At 42.5% G+C, this 17664-nt stretch overlaps 2 protein-coding genes across 4 annotated transcripts; one reads left to right on the top strand and one right to left on the bottom strand.

Moving 5' to 3' along the window:
* The first annotated feature begins 338 nt into the window (after window positions 1-338).
* LOC135485936 (HBS1-like protein) lies at window positions 339-11840 on the top strand. 3 transcript variants are annotated; one of them, XM_064768333.1, is made up of 17 exons: window positions 339-481; window positions 2059-2124; window positions 2518-2685; window positions 2987-3121; window positions 3268-3330; window positions 3673-5412; window positions 5654-6017; window positions 6413-6493; window positions 7524-7609; window positions 7846-8005; window positions 8220-8449; window positions 8850-9080; window positions 9200-9373; window positions 9756-9955; window positions 10256-10356; window positions 10583-10727; window positions 11073-11840. In XM_064768333.1, exons 1-17 carry the CDS (start codon window positions 439-441, stop codon window positions 11103-11105), a joined length of 4020 nt encoding a protein of 1339 aa, XP_064624403.1. In that variant the 5' UTR covers window positions 339-438; the 3' UTR covers window positions 11106-11840. The 3 variants fall into 3 exon arrangements, with proteins under 3 accessions (XP_064624403.1, XP_064624404.1, XP_064624405.1); XM_064768334.1 differs by lacking the exon at window positions 6413-6493; XM_064768335.1 differs by lacking the exon at window positions 3673-5412.
* Window positions 11841-15480: 3640 nt separating this feature from the next.
* LOC135485853 (2-iminobutanoate/2-iminopropanoate deaminase-like) lies at window positions 15481-17456 on the bottom strand. The gene is made up of 5 exons (XM_064768168.1): window positions 17299-17456; window positions 17032-17192; window positions 16743-16811; window positions 16390-16445; window positions 15481-16138 (listed from the first exon to the last, which is right to left on the bottom strand). The coding sequence occupies exons 1-5, from the start codon at window positions 17361-17363 to the stop codon at window positions 16082-16084; spliced, it is 408 nt and encodes a 135-aa protein (XP_064624238.1). The 5' UTR covers window positions 17364-17456; the 3' UTR covers window positions 15481-16081.
* Between the last annotated feature and the right edge of the window lie 208 nt (window positions 17457-17664).

Raw genomic sequence — 17664 nt, forward strand, 5'->3', positions numbered from 1 at the left:
CTAGGCAAAGGCTCACACCGAATTCCTGTTTGACATCGATTCGTGTGGTATTGGTCTATACCTACATTACGGTATCGGTTACTGAAATTATTTACAGTGGTGCCAGTCCCACAAAAATTTCGCAGCGCCATCTCTAGGCAATGGATCGCACCGAATTTCTGTTGGACATCGATTCGTATTAAACATTTGCGGCGATCCTGATTTAACATTTTTGGCACAAATGATATGAGACTAAATACTCACTTACTTCTATTTTAACTGTCGTATTTTGTCTTTATTCTTTAACATTCTTCAGATTTCATTTGGGATATATAATAGCATAGCCGTCGACTCGACCTTTTCAAAATGGCGGAGAAAATTTCTGGATTTGTTCATTCTTTCTTAAAAACAAACTTAGAATTTTATATTCACTAATCAATTTGACGAGCCATATCCGCCATGTCTCGACACAGGAATGTCCGCTCTATGAATATAGCGGATGGTCAGTATCTTGTATTGGTCTATATTGTTTATACAGTTCTTTGAAAAATGTCAAAATCCGTACTCAAAAAGACTCTTTTTCGTAGACATACAATACAGTACACAGACAGACCTAATATGTAAAGTCAAGAACTTAGTGAGCCCCCCTTTAGGTCGGGGGAGCTCCCCCGAACCCCCCTACGAGCATATGTTAAGTGCAAGCTCTAACAACTACTGCTGTTACAATGGGGGGACACCCCCCAAACCCCCCTCCGTCGACATAGGTTTTTACCAGTGCGTTGGGGGGAAGCTCCCCCCAAACCCCCCCGGTGGACAGTCAACTAGCCCTTCTGTGTCATACTGCTGGAGGGGGGGTGCGATGGGACCATCCATATAGTTCCTTCCGACACATTTTTGTTTCGGTAATGTAATACATTGTGATTGTCCTTATTCACGGGAATCGGGCGTTTCCAGTGATATACGACACAAATAGGTTGTCCTCATGCATTCACTTTGGAAACGCATTTTAAAATAGATGTTACGTCCTGTTAATCGGGCACGTCATCATCGCGTACATTTGGGAAAAACTCCCTAACGAGACCGGAGCAGACGGCTGAAAGTAGTTTAATTATTGGCCGCTAGGGTGCAGAATGTCGCTCACCCGAATTTTTCACGCAACTTTTGCTAAATAGAGCTAGTTCTAGTTTGTAATTCATTTTGATACTTCAGATTTGGGCAGAAGACCAATATAACTTAGTCGTCAGTGTGGTTTTAAGCTGGAAAAACGTATTTGTTTTTCTTAAAGTGCCTTTTTTGGACGGGTGTGTGCGATTGTTTTGTTTTTATGTCACGTGACCTCCATCATGTCGACACAAAATTGAAATAAACCACCCTTTTCTGTCATTATTTAGGACGGATATTTCTCTAATAAAAATATTAATATAATTGGCCATTTTCTTAGGCATATGATGTAGCGAATTCCCATGAAGATTTAAATTAATTTCAACAAATGGGATAGCAACCACCACCGGAAGATCGCGGAGAAATCGGTAAACTCAACGGAGTTAATTCAGAAAAATACCAAAAAAAATTGTTTGTAGGATATACAATCTCTCTTTATTTCTCATCATTCATTTACATTATCTACTCCCGCACACACGTGTATCTTAAGAGCCCCTCCTAAAGGGGGGCTTACTACAACTAGCATAGACCCAGTGTTACTTAAGTGACAGTCTTAAGCCCCAGGGCCAGGAGTCGGAGATACAACATTGATTTGAAACTGAAAGCCAGAATGAGACCATGGCATACTCGTACCCATACATGCCATAAAAAATGCTCATCATGTCAATCAAACTCCGCGTCTCGTCAGAACAGGAGATTGAAATCTGACAGAAAATGGCTATGCGCCTGATAGTCATAATTATTATCTCATTTAGAGCAGGTTGCATGGTCAAGACAAATACAGATTGACACTTCAGTCATTATTGACTGTCAACAAGCTACTTATTATAAGGAATGTGTTCTGATTCAGTCTCTAGCTTCAGGCCCATCATACTCCCATATGTGCATACTTCATGCTTCTTTTTCCTCCAATTTCAGAATATGATTATGACGATGTGTATGGACATTCTGTGGAGGATGATTATTGTATTTCCCCTGGAACTGGTAGGCTTTAAAATGTTACAAAAAAACAGCCTTTTGTGATTTGTTGACTTTCCTGAGTTATTGCTTCATGTTTAGAAAAGTTGCTGCCTGACTTTATAAATAATGACAGTGGAGTTCATGCATTGTGTTTTGAAACTCCGGCAACAATGAATGTACAGACCTTGAATGATTGATGTGGCGTGAAACTGGATACCTCACTCACTCCTGCAACATGACATTTCTAATCTATGTCAACACCACTGGATACAAAAACATCCAATTAGGTTCATTGTAGTTTGTTTCTTCCAATAATTCGACCTGTCAGTTGGGTTAGAATCCACCTCGTAGTTGCACATAAGCAATTCTTTGAAATGACACAGAAATGAATAAGGCTTCTCTTATTATATCTTTCAGCTGCCCAGTTCACCTTCAACAGGGACAGTGGTCATAATCTGGCCTCCTTCATTGGTCAGCCAGAGATTCCTGAGGAGGGTGAAGGAGACCTAGAGTCTGACAGTGAACATGAAGTGCTTAATGATTCAGGAAATTATAGACGGCCTGTTCTAAATGAATTTGACCAAGGTTAGGCGAAGACTGATTTGTAAATCAGCACTTATTGGCTATAAGAAATAAACAGTACCTATGTATCGTGATTTGAAGCAAACATTCTGAATGTGAAGGCAAAATGTGTGTCTGCTAAGACTTCACACTAAAATCCACTCTGTTTCTTTAAATTGCTTTGGCCTGACTAAAGGCAAATTCAAAGGAGCTGATGTCATATTTGCCTGTATTGAAGAGTTGTATTGAACTCCATTTGAAATCAATATGAAATTTGCTTGGGGTGTTTGATCTTTTATGATTTATTCTTCTTTCTTGACTTCAGCACGCCTCAATTCTTGTCTTGAAGAAGTCCGCAATGTGGTTGGCGATTCTACCCCTGAACACATTCTTGTTGACACAATCATAAAGACTGATTTCAATTATGAAGTTGCCTTAGATACCCTCTTTAATAAGCAAGGTAATTTGATATTCTTGTTGACACCATCCTAAAGAATGATTTCAATTCTGATGTTGCGTTAGATACCATCTTTGATAAGCAAGGTACATGGAATTTAGTTATTGTTCTCATTTTACAAACAAAGTGCCTACTGCTTTTCAATTCAGAGAATAAACCCACTGAAGCTCCTAAACCACAGAGGGAACCGCGGCCTAACAGGAGAAATAAAGGTGAGCATTGAAATCGAGACATTGAGCATACTTGTAAATTATAGATTATCAATGATAAGAGGCTGGAGTATCTTGCTTGTTCTTTTATAACTAAGTTACTTTTCCTCAGTGCTTTCTATTTTTTGGTGATCACGTGATGAATACTTTAAACCCCTTCATTTTCGTAGAACCTGTACCCAGTATAATGGTCAGTGGTATTCAATTTGCTTATTCATTGTCTCCTCTTTCTCTTCCAATTCCTGCTGCCTGCGGCATCGATTTGCCATCGGATACCAAATCTTCGTATCAAACCTATCGCCGTCCGGTATTGTATGAACCTTTTGTCTCCATTGGTAAGGTAAGATGACGATTGTGGTGAAGACTCTGACCCTGATATCTCATTCCCAACACAAAAAGTAGACCATGGTGTGAAACCTCCGCCAGGGCTGGGAAAAGCAGCTAAAATCAAAATTAGTAATCCACCGCCTGGGTTCAAAAAAATTGAAAAAAATGCCCCACCTACTTTCAAAAATCCTAATTTATTGACTGAATTTTTTCCAAAATCAAACCCTTGCCCTCTTTTACCTGAAAATCGTGGTGAAATTTCGGATTCTATTTGTGCTGAGGGAAATGAAGGTGCTCTGTCAGTTTCTGGTGCTGTGCAATCCTCCCTGGCAGAGCTAAATACGAATCGTGACAGTCGAGAGAACAGTGTAGATCAAAAACAGAATAACAGACAAAGCAAAGGAGGAACCATTTTGAAATTAGGCATCTCTGGGACAGATTTAATAGATGCTTCTTCTGATTCAAATCAAATGACATTATCAAGGGACCAAAAGACTTTGGAATTGGATATTGGTTCATCTCCACCAGTAAAAAGTGGACTTTCGTTAAGTGAGTTAGCCCAGGGTGTGAAAAGCAGCTCGGGAAAGCTACCGGTAAGCTGTAATCGTCCACTGTTAACTTCAGGAATATCCTTGGCAAACTTAGCACAACAGCAAAGTGTCAATTCTGGCATTCCTAACTTGAACAGTACTGGTAGTAGTGCACAAAATGTGGCAGCTTTTTCTTCTTGTTCTACTGGATTAGGATTGACTTCCAGCAACACAAAATTTATATCACTAGCAGCTCTGGCTGAGGAGCATAGTGGTGGGACGCAGCATTCCGGAAGTAGCCTGTCTTCAGGACCTCCCAGAGGAATAAGTTTGGCAGCACTCGCACAAAAACATGGGACCACAGACAAGCCATTTGAGACAACGTTTAAGGGATTGAGATTAGATGAGTCTGGCAGAGATGACACATCAGATACCAGTACTTGTGACAGCTCAGAAAAGCGCAAGGCAGAGGCAAAGAGCATTCCATTTCTCAAGTCTATGCAGTCGTTGAAGCTCACACCACCGTCCAGTGGCTTCTCTCTTGCTGATCTGGCTTCTAACCACCAGACGTCTAGTCATGGGGGAATGATGCTGCCTTCTCAGGGCATGTCACTTGCAGATCTTGCTTCCCAACACCAGACATCCAACTCTCGGGGAATGATGCCTTCATCACAGGCCATGTCACTTGCAGATCTGGCTTCCAAACACCAGATGTCTAATTCGGGAGGAATGGTGCACTCATCTCCGGGAATGTCACTTGCAGATCTTTCTTCCAGACACCTGACGCCTAACTTGGGTGCAAAACCAAAAGACTTGCCTGGCCTACATCTCTCTGTATCCCAACGAACAAACCCTACCAAGCATGCGCGTCCAAGCCCAATGGATGTAGATGCACCACCCACCGATTCAAATCTAACTGACTCCCTTAGTGGACATCGACCCACCTCTCAGGAACAAATCAAAATTCCAAAAGAAATACTCCGGAAACCTTCCCTTTTTGCAACAATTTTGTGTTCAAAATCTCAAACAAGGCAGCTAACACCAATTGAGGCTAGGCTGTTTAAAAGAGATCCGTCCCATTCTGTGTTTTCTTACACGCGGCAAACGTCGCTCAAAAAGAAGGTGACAGATTCACAAAATGATTTGAAACCTTTTGGCTTTTTGACGCCATCACCAGACGACATTGTCAAGAACAGACAAAAGGCTGCATTTACCAGGGGCAAAGATAGTAAGTTGTATTCACTTGATATTCAAAGGTCAATCTACCATGTCTACTGAACCTGTGGGTTGCTGCTCCTGGTTGCTTCCAAGAGAGGTTTCAGTGGCGACCATGCAGAAGTCTTTTGATATAGCGACACTATCGATGCAAGAATTAGATAGACTGGCCTCAAGATTACCGGTACATGGACCTCTAATCTGATGTCCAAGTGAACTTTTTGTGGTAACTCTTTCTTCCTTGAATATTTTAGGTGCTGGCTTCAACCCTGACTTCAAACTCGACCCACACCCAGTGAGTGCCAGAAATCACGATGCCACCTCAAGTCCAGTACGAGCGGGAAACACCAATGCTGTCTCAGATAATATCGCTAGAATGACTTTCTCAAATGGAAAGAAGAAAACTACTACTGGTTTTGAAGCAGTAGTTGACGGTGGAACAATGCAAAAACGCTCAGGCGAAAGTGAAAAATTCCATGATTTGTCAGACATTGTTGATGTTCCTATGGAGGCGGCTTCAAGGAGTCCGTTGTCAGTGAAAAAGTCCAGCAGCAATGGCGTGACGCAGAAAAGTTCTTCAGATAGTGTTCTCCTGACACCGGCCAAAAGCTCTTCAAAGTGAGTAGGGAAATTCATGCGTGGGAATTTTACCTTATTCATCATAGTGATTAAATATATTGGTTTATAGTTACATTGGTTCTTCATCTGAATAATGTATGGGAATGGTTCCTCTTGGCTTTATAATTTTGATTTAAAACATTTAACCTCCTGAATTTGATCTCAGCACAAATTTGCTTCACTTAATTTAAACCATTAACTTACACTTGGTGCTTGTTGCAGGCAGAATTAATTTTGCAGGTGCATTTATACTTTTGGTAAAATAATTCAGGGAAAGCAGGGTTCATCTGGGAGTCCATGGGTGGTAAACTTCTTGTTTTCAAATTTCATTGTAAGACCTCCCAGTATGTCTTCTCTTCTTCGTAAATTGTATGTCATGATGATATTTCTTCCAGACCAGTATCCCCTCCCCAGTCGAGAGGTTCTGTTAATACAGAACGTCGAGGGTCTGTTAATTACACTCCTGAGCGGAGAGGGTGAGAGACATTCTAACATGCTTTGCATGTACATACTCATACTAGCTGGATTTGGTTTCGTTTTACTCTTTGAGGACTGGTGCTAGTTAAAAAATCCAGGAAATATCATTTTAGCCCTAAAAAACAACCAAAACACAAAAGAAACCATGAAGTGATCAGTAGGTTGTGTCAGTTGTTTCTGCATCGCTTTTCGAAACACTTTCTCCGCCCAGCACTGAGTCAGTCCTCAAGGGTAAAAGCTGTTCATGTTATGTGCTGACTATCACTAATTGATTGTCCTGTTAAATATTGCTTGACTTTTTGAAATCAGTCCTCCAAATGACCCACATGGCTTGGTTGTATGAAGTCTTTTTGCTAAAGCAGTCCCTGAAGAAGATATTGTAAAGGTACATGTACATGTGTGCACTTGTCAGGTTACATTTGTACATGTATCAAATGTCCAGTTAATGTGGTGAATGGTTCCATCTTTGGATCTCTGTACTCCTGTACATGTACCGCAGTCTTTGTACATGTACATGTACCACAGTCTTTGTACATGTACATGTACCACAGTCTTTGTACATGTACATGTAGCCGTGTTTGTTGGGTTATCAATTTATTGTTCATGTTAGAAATTCTAATCTGTTTTGATTATTAAATTCGTTACTTAGTTTAGGTCTTAGAAAAGAAAAGAAGGACGTTTCCTTTGTATTGTGGGGCCTCCATTGACAGATGCCTCACCTTGAATATCACAAAGACTGCCTTCTTTCATGACTTTATGCATAACCTCTCTAATCAAGATGCCACTCTAGCAAGGCTTGAATTGCGTGTGGAATTTTTTTCTAGCTCTTGGCATGCTCGGTCTATGAATAGCATGAACATTGACCTACTCGTGGCATTTGGAGACCCAATGAAGGAATCAGAAACTATATTGGTTTCGTGAAAAGTCTTTCTACAGTGTAATGCAATGTACGATGTCAGTATTAAAGAGTTGGTATCACTGGAACATAGCATGATCTTTTATGTGATTATTACATCTATCCTGTTCCAGATCCAAACAAATCGAGAGGGTTGACATCCAAAAAGAATTAGATAAAAGAAAAGGTGGAAAGGATTTGATAAACTTAGTTGTGATAGGTAAGAAAAAAATTGTGATGATCGGGCTTCAGTCTTCCTGAAATTTCAAGTCGTGACCAAAACAGCCTTGCATCACAAGCAAAAATCAGCATTGGCGATAAGCATTAGTTTGACCATTGGCAGCGCACGATGGTTAATAGGCATTTCCCCTTCCTGGCCACCGAAATCCCATGCCCAAGATGTCCCTTTTAAGAGAAGTCCTACTGCTTTTTCTCAACTTCATTTTCTTCTTGCAGGCCATGTAGATGCAGGAAAGAGTACGCTGATGGGACATGTGCTATATCAGCTTGGCTTTGTTGGGAAGAGAGCTATGCACAAGTATGAACAGGAGTCGAAAAAGATGGGAAAGGCATCTTTTGCTTATGCCTGGGTGCTAGATGAGACGGAAGAGGAAAGGTAAGAAAACGTTTTATATCCATTTTGATGTCTAGTTCTTGCTTTGCCTGGTTGTCGCGTACATGTCATGGCTGACTGACTATCAACACTAGCAAAGGCAGTAGTCTTTCTGTTTGTTTTGTCCCAGTTCAGCTGGTTGACAGGGGAAATGTGACGATGTCAGGTCACTTCAGATCTTAGTCTTTGAAAAAACTTACTTTACTTGCATGTACAGGACACGCGGTGTGACAATGGACGTTGCTCAAACTCGTTTCCAAACTGACACGAAAATGGTGACACTCTTGGACGCTCCAGGTCACAAAGATTTCATCCCAAATATGATTACTGGTGCTGCTCAGGCCGACGTTGCCATTCTCGTAGTCAATGCAACGAAGGGCGAGTTCGAGACTGGCTTCGAGATGGGTGGACAGACGCGTGAACATGCTCTCCTGGTGCGGTCATTAGGTAGGTATTAAACTCAATACTCAACTCTCACATTGCCAATTCTGTCCATATTGGATCCCAATACTGTTTGAGGGTTTTTATTTATTTTAAACGAAACAACTCCTGGGGTGTGATTCAGAGGGGAAGAATCGCAAAGCCCCATCTGTCCTTAGTGATGATGGAGCTGTTGGGCTGAGTGTGGAGGTGGTAGTTCAGATTGCTTGTCATAGTATCATGCCTAGGAATGCAGGTTTGTGCAGCGATGACCTCCTTTGGGTTGTGTGGCTTTCTAGCCAGTCACAGGAAAATTTCGGTATCTTTGTGTACTTGCTATTATAGGCTATTGCTCTGAGGGGATTGGTATGGATGTGGGGATAGGGATTTGATTCCGAGTGCTAATATTGTGCATATATTGTTGCAGGTGTTTCCCAGATTGCTGTTGCCATCAATAAAATGGATACCGTCGGCTGGGATCAAGGGCGTTATAATGAAATAGTTAAAAAACTAGGCCAGTTTTTAAAACAGGCGGGTTTCAAAGAAGCTGATTTATCTTTTGTGCCATGTAGCGGACTGAATGGTGAAAACCTCACAGAGTGTAAAGATCCTGTTCTAAAATCTTGGTACAGCGGTCCGACACTTATTCAACAAATAGGTAAGGTTTACAGACAGATAATTGCTTTGTTGTCAGTATACTCTAAACTCGTGCAAATACTGAACGAAAACATCCTATCATGAGCTCAAGACTTGATATGTCCACTCCATCCATTGCAGACAAATTCCGAGCCCCAGATCGTCCAATGGATAGGCCTTTTAGGATGTGTGTGGCAGATATTTTCAAGGGCATGGGCAGTGGGTTTACTGTGACGGGGAAAATCGAAGCTGGAAGTGTTCAGTGTGGAGATCGTATACTTGCCATGCCAATAGGAGAACCTGCTACAGTCAAAGGTTGGTCTTCGTTGAATTTTCTCTGAAGTTTTGCTGGTGCTGTGAAACTTCTGTTGGGGAGTTGGGCACAAAACTCTCTCACAAACCATCCCTGCTCTTGCAAACCACATGTAGAGAAATAAAAACAAATTGATATGTTTGATTTGGTTGTAAACATTTCCACTATGAGTTAAAATCACTTCTTAGCTGTAAATCTGGAAATGGAGAGTATATCAAAGACGAGTCATCTATACGTATTGAGAAATGACTATAGTTCCCTGTTCTCTTCTAAACTATGAAAGTGTCTGACCCCGACACCACGAACTAGTAAAGAATTGTTGAAAAGTCTGTTGTCTTTGGTGTAAAACCATGTATGCACTATTGCTTTATTTGAACTTTGCAGGTATTGCCTTGGATGAAGAAGTAGTACCATGTGCCGTGGCTGGAGATTATACCTCACTTACAATTACTGGCATCGACCAGGACAGAGTGAACGTTGGCTCTATTTTATGTGATGTCGTTACACCTATTCAGGCCACCACCAGGATTCAAGCCAGAGTAGTGATTTTCAACATTGACGTGCCTCTCACTAAAGGCTTCCCAGTAAGTCTGATTCTTATATTGAGTTGAGGACTGAGTGAGTCAACGAGAACATTTTTTGACTTTGTAAAGAATATTGGGCAAATGAAAGTAGGAGGAAACTGGAGACCCCAGAGGAAACCTCGGCTGACGAAGAGAGTCCCCGTTAATGTGTACCCAATCCTGGACACCAGAGGTGACAGGCCTTGATGTTTCCACTGCACATCTCAGATAGCCCTAGTGAATTTCAGGCAAAACCCTAACCCTGTGCTGGTGTCGACTATCAGTAATGTAAGTTCTGATGTCTGATACATTATTTTGCAGGTTGTGTTCCATTATCAGACAATAACGGAACAGGCACACATCAAGAAACTCATCAGTCAACTTCACAAGAGTACTGGCGAAGTGATTAAAAAGAGACCAAGGTAAGATCCACTGATCCAGACCAAGATTCTCAACTGGAACATGAGCAAACAGTATCTGTGTCGCACAGGATAAAACTGGAGTCTGAGGAGGACACCTGCATGCATTGATGTTACCCTATCACAGTCCTCTCCAAAGTGGATCATAAATGTCAATGACTACATGTGCTACTGGGTAAATGTTTACATGTGCTACTGGGTAAATGTTTTCATTGCCTCCTCTTTTTAGATGTCTGGTCAAAAATTCTAATGCTGTGATAGAAATCGAGTTGAGTCGGCCAATTTGTGTTGAACTCTACAAGGACTATAAGGATCTGGGTCGCTTCATGTTACGATACGGTGGTTCGACGATAGCAGCTGGACTTGTCACTGAGGTAGGTATTCTATGTCCGTGGTCAGCCTCTGATGGTGATTGACAGCAAAATCCGTAACTTATTGAGCAATGTGATAATTAAGAATATACAATAAGCACCCAAGTGCAATTTCCAAGTAAGCCGAACTGGGGTGATTGGTCGTTGGCCAGGACACTCATGTCACCACAACATTTAAGTCCCTGTGCAGAAAAACACTTGAGACTTGACAGTTTTCAAAGAACCCTTTCAGACTCTTCATTGTTTGACAAACTGGTATCTCACTCTGTGAACGTATGATTTGTACATCATAACAGAAAGCCATCAAGTATTTACTCTCTGCCTACTAAATGATACTCTGTATTTCAGATTCTGCCAGGCAAATCCAAACAGACGGAATGAGGACTTGATGTGTTCAAGAGTGACTGTGCTACAGCCTACAGGGTCTGTCAACGTCTTGGTGGAAGAGGTGGTGGGCTCAAAACTTCTGATATTCTTGAGAGACTTCAAGTCAGAACTGGTTGTGCTTCCAAAGTGTTTAAATATGTATTTATTATGATTTTACTTTGAAGATGACGCTTGAAGCTAGTGTCGTTTGGGTGGCTCTCCATTATTTGTGCAAGTTGTACAGGATATTATTCACGTAAATTATGTACATTTCACACATCTTGCCAAAACTAGGTTTGCTTGGCTCTTCACTTGTCCAATGTAATGGATGGCCCCTAAAACCTCACCCAAAGCTATAACTTACAGCCAAGTGTTGGAGTACCTGTAATTCATTGGATAGCACAAGCAGTATTGCACATGTACATGTATGGACTACAAGACCTGCATTATCTCAGCATTGGACTTAGACCGTAGCTGTCCTTGTGTTGAACTGTGTAGTACTCAAAAGATTAGGTTTCATCGTTACACAATCCTGTATCTCCGTTGATGGTAAACACATTTGTACTAAGTACAAATCAGATACCCCTTGGAGGCTTTCCTGTGTTGACTGTTTCACTCTCCTTTAAACTAAAAACCCTCCACATGAATGACTATGGTATGAACACACTGAAGCTACACTCTGTTGTACGAGTGGCTCCAAATGAAGAATGCCTGTATGTATTGAAGAAAATAAACAAATTCATGAAATGATCCCGTTGTTCTCTGTTGTTGTTTTGTTCAGAGAGAAAAGCTGTGGGAGTGCCATCACATTGGGTAACCCTGTCACGAGACAAAATGGTGCCAGGCATTCCAATTGTCCTTGCAAACACGGTGAGGGAGCGATAAGATCGTCAAAACCAGACCAAGAGGGTCCTGGCTGTCCCAATACTTGCTAACGCTGAGGATGAGATGAAAGTTGCTACCAGCTGACCAAGCAGGAGCCGTCTCATCCAAACTTGTCCCCAACAAGGTGCCAAGACTCTAGAGTGGCACCATGCCAACAAGTGTACAAAGATGAGACTCGCAACAAAACCAAATGGTACCTGTCCTTGCCAACATGGTGGAAGGAATGAGACTCTTCGCAAGAGCGAATTGGCCGTCTTGTCAACACCGTCTCATGAAGACTGTCACAACCGGACCGAATGGGACCTGCTGCACTGTCCCACCATCCTGCAAACGTTGTATGTATGAGAGATTAGACAGTTACAACCAGTACGAATGTGAGGTGACAACTCGGCCGTCTTGATATCATTGTAAGGGAGATATAAGACCGAATTGGTCTTGGCTGCTCCAACGTGTCGCCATGAGACTGCCACAACCAAGCCAAACCTGCCAACTCCACTATCCCGCCAACAACGGGAGAGCGATGAGATCGACAGCCACACGGCGTGATCTAGAGTGATGGGAATGTCAACATCAGACAAAATAATCACTGACTACTCCATGCCGACTGCCTTACCAATATAGTGAAAGAGGTGGACCAGCTGACCAAGCCAGGACACGGTTGGCTATTCTAACGTGTGTCACCGAGACAGTGAGAGCGACGAGATTGTCACAACCATACGCAGTGGGACCTTGGTGCCCCTTCATCTTGCCAACACTGAGGGAGATGGGCCTGTCACAATCAGACAAAATCTTCCCAGACTTTTCTTGCAGCCTTTCCAACACAGTGAGGGAGGTAGAAGAGTCACAACCTGGTGACGGAGAGATTAGAATGTCATAGCCATACCGAATTGGTCAGGGCAGTTCATCCACCGTCTTGCCAGCACCGTCTAGCTAACTATCCCACCATCTTGCCAACACTGTACATGTACGAGAGATGAGGCAGTTACAACCACACCGAATGTGACGTGACAGCTCCGCCGTCTTGATATCATGGTGAGAGAGATAATACTATCACAACTATACCGAATTGGTCCTTGGTGCTCCAACGTGTCGCCAACACGGTGAGACGAATCGAGCAAGGCAGCTCCATCATCTGCTAACACGGTGATGGATATGACGCTGCTTCAACAAGACCAAATTATTCACCGTCTTGTCATCACGTTGAGAAAGATAAGACGACTAGACTGTCACAAATCACTTCGAATGGGACCTGCGGGCTGCCCATACATCCTGTCAATACAGCGAGAGAGATGGGACTGTCTCAATCAGACGAAATCATCCCTCACTGCTCCACAGCCTTTCCACCACAGTGAGAGAGGTGGAACAGTCTCGACCAACAGACCGAACGAGGCATGACTGCCATGTGTCGCCGACATAGAGGAACAGATTGGACTACCACAACTATTAAAGGCATTGGCATCTCCACCGTCTTACCCACGAGAGATATCGTACCGTCACAACAAGACCAAATGGGACCTGGCTTCCCCACCGTCCTTGCCAACAGGGTGAGAGCGACACGACTGTCACAAACAGACTGAGTGGGACATGGATTCCCAATCATCTTGGTAACAGAGTATTAGAAGGCTGAATGAAGCAGTCAGAACGAGCTGACCCAACAAGGAAGGACTTGACTGCTCTACGTGTCGCTGTGATGGTTAGAGAGATGATACTGACACAACCATATCGAACGGCAATTGTCGGCTCATCCGTATTGCGCCACCATGCTGAGAGAGGGAGAAGACTGTCACAACCAGACCAAAAATGAGGCCTTTCCACCACACTGCCAGAGATGATATTGCCACGATCAGACCAAATCTGCCAAGGCAGATAAGACTGTCATAGCCTAGCTGCACAATCATCTTGCCAACATTGTACATGTACGTCTTGAAGAGAGAGCTAACACCTTCGATACCAGACCAAATGAGGAATGGTTTACCCACCGTCTTGTCAACGCGAATCGGCCGTGGCATCTCCACCGTCTTTGCCATTAGCGGACCGAACCAGGGCCTGTCTGCTCCAACGTGTCACCGACACGGTGCGATAGATGAGACTGCCACAACCACACCAAATTGCTCATGGGAGCACAACCATTTGCCAACACACCGAGAAGATGAGACTGTCGCAACCTGATCATCGAATGGGAATTGGCATGTGCACTACCTTGCATTCAGCACGATGAGAGAGATAAGACCATCACAACCTGATCAAATGGGACGTCTTGCCAAAACGCTGAGAGAGATGATATTTTCATAACCAATCCAAATCGGCCATTGCAGCTCCACCCTCTTGCGATCATGGTGAGACAGATAAGGTTGTCACAGACAGACCAAATGACACCTGCTTTTCCACCTTCCAGCCAACACGGTGGAATGAACAAGTCGGTCACAACCAGACTGGGCTGGAGCTGGCTGCCCCACACTCTTGCCAACACGGTGAGAGGGATGAAACAAACGGCTGACCAAACAAGTATTACCAGGGGTTGGCTGCTCCAACCCGTCGCCAATGCGACGATAGAGAACAAAAAAGTATAAGATCTTTGATACTGATTCCATCAAGATGGAACAATCGATTTTTGAGATTTGCAAAATAAATGCAAGAGAATGGGACGCACTGTATAACCTTGAGGACAAAATGTTTTGCCAATCTTACAGTAGAACACACCTGCCAGTATGCTGCATGTAAGCTGCCTTCTCATGAACTATGGTGCGGGGTGAGACAGTGGAGCTGCTAGGCCTCATTCAGTCTGGGTAACAGTGGCTGTCCCTTCTGGGTGATAATAATTATGGAGGTGCCCGGCCTGATTTGGTCTTGTTCTGATTGTCCCAGCCTTATCTTTCTGACCGTGTTGGTAAGACGGCGGGGCAGCTGGCCATATTCCATTCGGTCAGGTTGAGATTATCTCAGCTCTCGTCTGGTTGTGACAGTCTCATCTCGCAGACGTCGATTGGCAGGACTGTGGAGCTGGCAATTTCTATTTGGTCTGGTTGTGACAGTCTCAACTCTCTCACCACGATGGCAAGACGATGGAGCTGCCTGTTGCATTTAGTCTGGTTGTGACAGTCTCATCTCGCAGACGTCGATTAGCAGGACTGTGGAGCTGGCTATTCCTCAGTGTCTTTTTCTCTCACCGTTTTCGCAAAATGGCAGAAAGGCAACATTTGGCTTGGTTGTGCATGAACTACGTCAGGTACAACTAGTTGAGACAATTTCCAAAGCGGTCTCCCAATGTGATGGGTTGTGACATTGTCTCTGTAAGTCACAACATGCACTGGACATGGTTTCTCAGCGAGTCAAGGAGTCTCATGAAATTTCCAGGATGGTGTGGACACAAGCTCATGTTTATAAAGGCCTTCAACCATGTCTCATCAGATTTCCAAGCTGGTGTGACAGGAAAATCTGTCCAAGGGACAAATTATTTTATCACATGCTTTTTTTTTTCTTATCAGTAAAGATGCGAAAAACCCAATTATCTTTGTAACAATATCATTTATTGAAATATTACTGTCAACCCATCACAAAAATAATTAAAAGTAAACAATTTGTTGCCATCTTTCACCCAGTGATTCTTTATTACGGAATGATCAGTATATCAGCTTTGCTGCCATTATACCTGTAATGATAGCATAATCAACCATAAACCACAATTCCAGTGACTATACGCCCTGATATTCTGCCAAAAATCATTGGAATGCACATGGCTTAGGGCACTTGGCATAATATTGAAAGGGTGTAAAGTTTTGGCTTTTAATGGCAAACAATCAAAATCTTTCACTTGAAAAGACAATCAATGCATTACATGTATCTTACATCTCAGGCCCATAGTAATGTAAAAGGGTTCACAAGGATCAAGGTTTGTTCAGAAAGGACATCCATTCTGTACTGCTGAAGTGGTGCAGTTACAGGTACATATCCATTACATCTCCTACATTAGCCAAGGCCTCTCAGCCCTCTCAACTGACATTTAACTCATGTGGAAAGACAAGCTCTATCCATTCATTATTAGTTGTAAATCAAACTCAAATCTGTTTGGGAAAATCAGCTTTCTTTGTAAATGACTGTCACATCTGTTACTGGTCTTGTATGTCCCCTACGATTGCAACAGCCTCTATCTCAACTTTTCCAAGCTGAAAATAATAAAATCATAATCAGTACAACGATGCAGATCTGCACAAGATGCAAACACAATCATTCTGGTCACAAAAACATAAAGTTCAGTTCAAAAGTTGCCGTTACATTCTAATGCATGGTTCAAAGATCAAATTCATTTTATTAGATATTTTCCATTTTCAAAATGTCCGTATTGAAGTATCATGTTTTGCCAACATCCATGATAGAAATTTATATTGACAAGAAGAAAAAAGTACAATGATCCTACCTTTGGTAGTGCCGCACACTGAAAGGCAGCTCGAGCAGGATATGGTACTTTGAAAACTGTAAAAGAAATTGAACAAAATACATAACAAGGGTATCCAGATAATAGCCAACTGTGAACTGGGAGCAAAACAATGAAACTTTGTCAAATAGAAATTTTACCATAGCTGGCCTTCCCTGTACACTAATTCTTTTAGCAATCTTTGAGCCATCATTTATTTTAAGCCAAATAAACTTGAGTTATTTCTTCAATGGTAGGCTTTCAGTGATAAACTAACAAACATGTGAGAAAGGACAGTGACAAATCCGAATTCTCAAGCAATTTAAGCTGTAGACAGATGCAAATATTTGACTCACATCCTGCATATATATCATTCACTGCCTTGTAGTCATTCAAATCTGCCAAGAGAATTGTTGTTTTCACCACTACAAAAAAGAGAAAACATTGATCTTGAATGATCAACAGCTTTTTATGTTTTTAGATTACATAAACATACACGTACCAGGTACCTTTAGCAGTATAGTAAATGTTACTTTGATTTACATGGCAAACAGCACACATTTGTACTTGCGGGTAGGTATTATTTATACAGAACCATACATGTTCTTTCAGGCAATATCAGAAGTGTGGCGACATCACATTTACCCTGGTTGTAAGATGAACCTGCAGCCTCAAGTATCGCTCCCATATTTGTAAGCGCCTGCTTGGTCTGCTCAGCAACATCGTCACTAATGAAGTCCATAGTTTCAGGATTGAGACCCAGCTGACCAGAGATGTAGAGGGTCTCATTCACTTGGACTGCCTGACTGAAAATAAAATGGGAGCATTGATTTGGATTTTGCGATTAACCTTGGACGAAACAGCTAACAGGGTGGTCGTTTTTGGCGGTTTTGACAGAAACAGGCAAATTACCTGTATGGTCCAATGGCAGCTGGGGCCTTTGCAGAGGCAATAACACGACGAATTATGCCTGCCATCCCTAAATCGTTTGAAAAAAGATGTTTAGGTAGCACAAACTTTCGGCAAAATTGGCAACTTTTGGTATTCAGCAACGCACAGAAGTACCAATACGAAGCGCCACCTCAAGGAAATTGACGACACTAAACGTCCGCATGAAGACAATCCGAGACTAGGTTGTGACTTCAGTTACATCATGGAAGTTGTGTTTCCAGGCTGGATTAAGGACTTTTGGACAGGGTCTGATCGAAGAGGGTCTGATCGAAGGGGGCGTTGGGTCTGAACCCAGCTCCTGATCTCAATTTCAGTCGTCACAGGGGC

Source organism: Lineus longissimus, chromosome 4 (assembly GCF_910592395.1).
Source record: "Lineus longissimus chromosome 4, tnLinLong1.2, whole genome shotgun sequence".
NCBI lineage: Eukaryota > Metazoa > Nemertea > Pilidiophora > Heteronemertea > Lineidae > Lineus > Lineus longissimus.